At 42.6% G+C, this 7,711-nt stretch overlaps 1 protein-coding gene across 1 annotated transcript in view; it reads right to left on the bottom strand.

Moving 5' to 3' along the window:
• Window positions 1–3,287: 3,287 nt before the first annotated feature.
• The window catches only part of LOC125119416 (aromatase 3), a 30,572-nt gene continuing 26,148 nt past the window's right edge, over window positions 3,288–7,711 (bottom strand). Inside the window, exons 8-9 of the mRNA XM_047766350.1 lie at window positions 5,508–5,749; window positions 3,288–4,310 (exon numbers count right to left, since the gene is read on the bottom strand). Of these exons, the coding sequence (XP_047622306.1) occupies window positions 4,062–4,310; window positions 5,508–5,749 (491 nt within the window). The 3' untranslated portion in view covers window positions 3,288–4,061. The remainder of the gene's footprint in view (window positions 4,311–5,507; window positions 5,750–7,711) is intronic.

Below are 7,711 nucleotides of genomic sequence, written 5' to 3'. Positions count from 1 at the left end.
ATGTGTGTAGGAGTTTTCTGTGGGTAGGAGAGGGAAACTCTTCCAAGCTGGTAGCAAAGGAAAACAAATAGATGGAAAGGTAGAATTTGTCTGTAAAATGAGGATAATGCCTGTAGCACAGTGTTGTTGGGAGAATTTAATGAAATGACTTTGTAAATGGATTAATACAATAAGAAAGTACTTATAGTACTTACAGTTACTACCGTTTTCTTGATCTGAAAGAAGGAACACACCTCACAATATATAGTTCCCTATGAAGGACTCTCAGCTCCTCATCCATCCAAGCTGAACTAGGCTAGAGGAGGAAGTGTCAGTGCCTGTGTCTGGCTGGGTCTCCTCCAGCCAAACACCTGCTTATTTGGAAGTCATGAGATGAGGGGCTGACCATTTCATCCATATCTGACATCCATGCCAAAAAAGAAATTGCCTACCAGCTGTCCATCCTAACGGGCTTCTTAGCATTTGTCAATTTGGCCAAAATGGGGAGGATTTTATGACCATCGTGAGGTCTGGTTTGCCTTCTGTGTGTTTAAATCAGTCTTTTTTTCTCCCCCCTTCACTTTGTGTTTTTTTAAATGCAGTACCATATCAGAAGTGAACTGAAATTGTGCAAAACTAGATATGTCCCTAGTGATTAGGTAATAAATAGCTTAATGGAATCTGATGATTTCCTGTCGAGGCAGCTGATGGACTCCACACGTTAATAGTACCATCTATGCCAAGTGAAGGACTTGCCCATGCACTACTTCTCCCGAGAAAGAGCCTCCAAACATACCTGGGAAGTGAGTAAGGCAGGTAGCTTCATGCAGATTTTATGGATGGAGAAACTAAGGTATTTCCTGACTGATTCCTCAGGTAATGAGGCGGGAATGAGCAAGCAGCGAAAGGGGTTTACCCCACACATCACATGGAGGAGAGCTGGGAACGTGGGACTAGACTGCTCAGCCTTCCAGCAGTGAGTCCTGCTACATACAGAGAGGTTGCATGATGGAGGGGCCAAGGCTTTGGGATGAGGAATGGACTAAATCCTGTTTCTCTAGTGGCTGATGCCTTGAGGGCAAGTCCCCCCAAATTCCTGGGCCTCTGTCTTGTCATCAACACAATATGGGGCTTCCTGGGGCAATCATACTAATGTGGGACTTGCCTTGAAGCTTCAAATGAGGTCATGGATGTTGCAGCATCTGGCACATCTTCTGCCCCCTCCACTGCATGGAAAGAGGGTTTCAGAGTGTCATGATCAGCCTAATTTTGGAGCATCGTCACTGCTAGACCCAAGGCTTATTGAGAGGTTCCTTATACCAGACATGGTGCTGAGAGCTTCTCATAAATTATCCCTTGTGATCTTCACAGCAACCTTATGAGGTAATTATCATGCCCATTGGATTGATGAGAAAACTGAGGTATGGAAAGTTTAAACAGCTTGAGTAGAGCATACACTTAAGAAAATGCTGTGCCCCAATTTGAGAGTCTTTGAGCTCAAAGGAACTTTAAAAATCACCTGGCTACAGTCTCAACACTGCCTGTCTCATAACTTAGGGACTACATTGCAAGAAATGTTTTATTAATGAATTAAACTAGTAAAGTTTGTGAAACATTTGCATTTTGGTTACAATTAGAGTAAATTCAAGGTTATTCTTGTTGTAATTCTTATCATTATATTCTTATCATGATTTTCATTTGTCTTTTACTTTGAAATTTTTCTTGATAGATGAGAAAAAGCCACATATACCTAATGGGCTGGGCCTGATGACCAAGTTGCCTTACCCAAATGAATTCCTTTTGTCTTGTTGACCTGGTGAAACAGGACATAGCAGTGGTTCCCTAGACATAAGCCAACACCTGCTAAAAGCTGCACTAAGGGAATGAGCGAGGTCTTGTGTAAGTTGAAGCCTTGGAGGGTTCAACTTTTGACTTTGCTTTTTGAGCCAAGTCCAACTGAAAGTACTGCAAATTCTATTCAACTCCTTACTTTGAATAGGGTTGCTGTGGCTGTGATGTAGGCCAGTGCTGCAGCTTTGATTTGACCCCTAGCCTGGGAACTTCCATACGCTGTGGTTGCAGCCCTAAAAAGTCAAAAAATAAAATACAATATAATAAAATAAAATCCTGGCCTTTTGGGGGGGAATATTGATTATTATTTGGCTTGACTAGACCTGACTGCAGACATATCTAGATACACAGATATATTTCCTCATATGTTTAAGGTCCTATAAATCACCCAGATAATTCCAATTTCGAGTATTTGCTTCTTTACTGATACCCATCCTTGAGTTCTTAGGATACCTGCCTTCCCTTTACTTTGTTTATAGGTCAACTAGACTATCTCTGAGCAAGAGTGTCAATTCAATATTGATCTTGAAAGTAAATATGGGGAGTAAGAATGGGAGACAAGTGTGGATTTCAAAAGAGAGAAAAGAGCTCCCACTCTCAGGAGCTTACACTGTCATTTTACACTGAGCTTTTGCCCTCTTGCCAAGCAACAGGATGAGAATATTCAGGCTGACTCAACAGCAAACATTTACATGTTTGTAAATAAGGTCGTTTTTTAGTTTTTTGTTTGTTTTCTTAGGGTCGCATCTGTGGCATACAGATGTTCCCCAGCTAGGAGTCAAATCAGAGCTACAGCTGCCAGCCTACACTACAGCCACAGCAACAAGGGATCCAGGCCACATCTGCGACCCACACCACAGCTCATGGCAACACCGGATCCTTAACCCACTGAGCGAGGCCAGGGATCGAACCTGCAACCTCATAGTTCCTAGTCATACTCATTTCTGCTGTGCCACAGTGGGAACTCCAGTTTTTTAGTTTTTAAATGGGCTTTAGCAGATACATTCTTATGGAGATATTGCGATAACACAAGGAAATAGTATTTGGAAAATAAGCTCATCTGTTTGATTCGCCTTAGAGATCTAATTCCAAGGTGTACATTTTTCCAAAGCTTGTATATAGTGAATCAATAAACTGGATAATTGTTAAATCTCTCAGGTAACTGCTAAATCTGAGTTAGGATAAAAAGTGATTGCAGGGGTCCACCCTGACTGTGTTCTCTACTGATCTGTTGTTCTTAGGGTCATGGAAAGTGAAGGGGGGAGTGTTGAGGGAGAAGGATAATGGTGTATGAGGAGCACTCCTTAGAAGTTTGATACCACTGGGTTGTAGAATTAGATAAAGATTCTGAGATTCCCCTCCTCTAAATCATTGGAGCTGTGGTATAAGTTCATAGATGCTTTTACCTGAAGTATTCTCTTGGTTAGGGCACTTCCTGGAACAAAGCAACAATTGCAGACATGAAAAAAGGAATTTTAATTGAATTTTAAATACATTGCGCAATTTTTTTTTCCACAGCAGATACATAGTCCTAATTTTATTTTACTCAGGTTATTACTAAGTTACCTTGTAATACCTGAATCTACATCTATTGTATCAGAGTTAAGTGGCTGAGGCATAAATTGAGAGATTAGGAAAGGACAGACTTCCACAGGATAGACTGCCACAGACAAATCACATGTGGATAAACAAGAATTAACTGAATGTAGTTCATGGGAAAAATCAAATGCTGATTAGCATTTCTCCAAGGAAGGATATGGATGTTGCAGTCCCCAGCCCTACCAAAAACCAAATCAAAACCACATTAGCAGGTGTGTTTACTCCCGGTTTCCCAGATGTTGCCCTATCCTTTGTAATCCATTTCAGAGCCTCTGCCTCAGACATTAAAAAGCTCCCATCTCAGGGCAGGGCAGTGGAGATCCCATGGAGAGCTGGGCATAAGCTTTGCTGATAGCCTTTTTTTCTCAAAGCACGTTTTGTGGAATTGGGCCCTTAGGGCTGGAGTTTCCTCACTGACCAATTCCCACAAAAAATCTTGATCTCTATATTTTCTTTGGCAGTCTGATTTCTGGTGTGAATAAGCTCAGACGACCAGTGTCACTTGATTTGCTGACAACCTTTAGGAGGTAAGCCTATAAAATGCTACAGGTCATAGAATGTTCATATGAGAAGGACTACCTGGCAAAGACGGGTGGCTTCCATGTGGATGGACAGGGACTGACCAACTTTCTTTAGTGCTCGAGGCACTTGTCTGAATTTCTTGGGATGAAAATCATTTCCAGCAGGCCGCTGGTCTCATCTGGGTGTAGGGATAAGTCATTTTTCTTCTCCAAATTTTCAACACACTGGCCTTGCTGTGTTTGCACTTGGAAGCGTCTCAGAAGTGTGACCAAGATGACCTTCATCATGACCATGGCAATGTACTTTCCTGCACAGGCCCGGGGCCCAAAGCCAAATGGCTGGAAGTACCTGTAAGGAACCTAGGAAATAGTCAGACAATTATCCAGAGTAGTAAAGGGTGTTTGACTCACCCTGAAAACAATTAGTCAGAATGCTTGGTTTCAGGATCTCAGCCATAATTCCTTTCACAGAGAGGAATGACTGTAACTCAGATAAGTCTCTTTCTCCATCCAATTTCATTCACCCCTTGTAATACATACCCAATCTTGAACAGTCTCCAGTTTTGTTTGCATGTAAAGTACTCAGCTAGCTCTGTGGGATGGCCATGCTTTACTACTCTTCTGCCAGTCACAGAAGCAAAGATTGTTTTTTACCAGGCCATATAACATGCTGATAAGGACAGATTTAGGCAAAAGTGTGGATTCCTTGCCTTTTAGTGCCCAGCATCTAAGTATTTTTATTTAAACAAATATTTAATTGGGCACCCCTGTCTGTCTTGTCCCCATTTGGACTTACATAGTACCTGGCACTTAATAGATTCTCAGCAAGGGTTTTTGACTAATTGCAAACATGGCATGGGTTTCTTATAAAGAAAAAGAATGTATTAGAGGGTTGGTTTAATTCAGATCATGTCTCTTCCCCATATGCAGATGGAAAAAGAGGGCACAGAGAGTATCATCCAGATAATTCAGGTGAAAAAGATCATTGCTTAAAATTTGACATAATGGAGACAATCTCCAGTACAGTTCAGTTAAGAAAAAGAATAAGCTGAGCCTCTTCCAGTAGCCAAGTCCTGTTTAGATTGAGGCTCAGTGCTTGTGGGGCCACTTGGGGAACCAAAGGCAGACTTCAACAACCAAAGCTTTTTGCCTCATTTGATTTCTGTCTGAAGCAGAAGTGGATTTCCTTGGCCTAGATGATGCTGCAAGTGAATCTGCATGTGACAGACTCCTAAGTTGAAATGGAAAAAGGGGGTTGGTTGGTTGGTTAAACAAAATTTGCCTCATTTTAGACAAATTAAGGGCCTGGATTTTTCACATTTTGACCTATTGTGTGGTCTCCATGAGGACATTTCCCAGAGCTGGGGATCCAGCCTCCTTGGCTTGAGGACAGCCATGGTGGCCAGGTTCCAGTCTAGGGGACCTGTGTTCTCCTGGTGATGTGGGAAGGGAATGAGTAAACAGAATGAAATGTGCATGGGGCAGACACAGAAACAGAAAGGATCTAACAGCTGACATTTTCAAGAGTGGCACATGGTTTTAAGGAAGGGCTCTTACATTCTTGGCAAAGTTCTCAAGAGTAAATTCATTGGGCTTGGGGAAAAACTCGAGTCTATGCATTCTTCCAATATTCAGGATAATGTTGGTTCCCTTTTTCACCGGGTAGCCATCAATGACATCATCCTCTAAGGCTTTTCTCATGACAAGGTCCACAACAGGCTGGTACCTCATGCTCTCATAAATAAAGTTTTCCACCACTTTGAGTTTTTGCATATCATCATTCCTTATGTCTCTTTCACCTGTAAGAGCAGATAAAAAGACAAAGAAGCATCGTATTAATTTCAATATGTGATGAGCATTATAATTCCTATACTTTCCACAGAACAGTTTTCTCATGGTTGAAAAAAAACTTATTTCTATAATTCTAATGTAAACCAGTAACCTGGGCCAAATATGCTATGTTCAATGCACAGAGTGTCTTATAAATATTCAGATTTGAAGTCAATTGTATTAAGACTAGGGGTTTTTATGAAAAAGTCTAAATTTCTAGAAAAATCAAAAACCAGGTAGCATTGGACCCACACCCCCATGTGGCAACAGTGGACTGAAGTTGAGTGGCTGATGAGCCCTTTAGAGGGACATCTCTGCAGCATCCCAACCTGCTTCACACATTGATCTGCCTGGCCTCTGTGCTGCTTGAGTTTTGTCCCCTGCTCTACATTCTAGAAGACATTCATTCCTTCTTTAGTCAGGGTGAGATGGTGAGTTTAACCAAGTTCAAAGAATCCTTCTCTTCTGGTAGCCTGTGTAGTCATCTGTCAGAAAATATCCCTGATGGGAGTTCCCCTCATGTCTCAGTGGAAATGAATCTGACTAGTATCCATGAGGACCCAGGTTCGATCCCTGGCCTTGCTCAGTGGGTTAAGGATCTGGTGTTGCTGTGAGCTGTGGAGCAGCTTGGTTCCTGAGTTGCTGTAGCCGTGGCCAGTGGCTAATGCTCCGATTCGACTCCCAGCCTGGGAACATCCATATGCCACAAGTGAGGCCCTGAAAATACAAAAAAAAAAAAAAAACCCAAAAAACAAAAACAAAAACAAACAAACAAACAAAACCAAGAAGAAAGAAACTATCACTGATGGTCCCTCCTCCCCATCTCATCAAGAACAGCCTGATGTGGTGGAATGGCAAGAACCCCTCTCTCCACCACAACAAAACAGGTACCTCAGATCAGCTTAGAGTGAGCTGGGGATTGACAGACACTCCCAGTGATACTGGTCAGAGGCTTGGATTACTCTCAGAATTGACAAAGCTTCAGGGCATCCTCAAATGGGCCACTCCTTTGCAGAATCCAAACCAGCCCAGGGTCCTGAGGCAGCTCTGTGTCCTGTACAACTATGCTCTTCAGGAGAGGTCCCACTTGGCCACAACTCTTACAACCCAGCCCCTTACATACTGCTCTCTGTGCACTTAAGAGTCTAGTGGGTAGGTTTGTCTGGGGTGGGGAGGTGGGGGGAGGGTGACAGAAAAGGTAACCAAAGGCATTCCCTAGGAAGGAATTACCAGGCATGTGGATCTAGAGGGAACAGGTACGCATGTACTAGTGGTTGTCCCAGTTTTATCTTTGAAGAGGCCTGTTGAAGTGTCAAGGGGACATCATGGGCACAAGTACTTTCGATCTCTCAAGGAAATTGTATTAAAATCTTATGGTCTCAAAAACAGCTCCCCTACCACCACCCCCGCTTTTTCCTGAACCCCATCATTCAGTGGCTCTCTCTCACTGTACTGAGCTTGTTTGTTGAGGTCTCTTTCTCCCACCAGCCTGAGAGCCCCAGGAGTTCAGGGATGGCACTGGCTTATGCACTGCAGCGCCCTGCCCCAGCACAGAAAACTTCCTGTGCAGTCTTGGCAGCTGCTTAAAACCCAGAAACACTGTCATAAATAATAGTCATTTCCCTGTATGGACATGCAAAATACTTTTGTCACTGATAAGGTAGTGAGTGATACATTGTGCATGATCCCATGGTTTTGAAGCACACACAAATAAAACCACATATATTTGTTTGTGTGGCAATTTAAAAAAGTACCTTGAGAAAAGCACAGCGAAATAATGATAAGGGAAAACATTCTGGAATTTGGAACCTGGATGTTCTGGCTCCTTGCTATCTACCTTCACAGGCAGTTTTCCTCCTGCAGCCATTGTCTCCATACCCCTTCCTTCACATATTTAACCCTTAAATGAAATTTTCCCTTATTGTTGACTT

The sequence above is a fragment of the Phacochoerus africanus genome, chromosome 2 (assembly GCF_016906955.1).
Source record: "Phacochoerus africanus isolate WHEZ1 chromosome 2, ROS_Pafr_v1, whole genome shotgun sequence".
NCBI lineage: Eukaryota > Metazoa > Chordata > Mammalia > Artiodactyla > Suidae > Phacochoerus > Phacochoerus africanus.
This window is presented reverse-complemented; position numbering and strand designations above follow the sequence as displayed.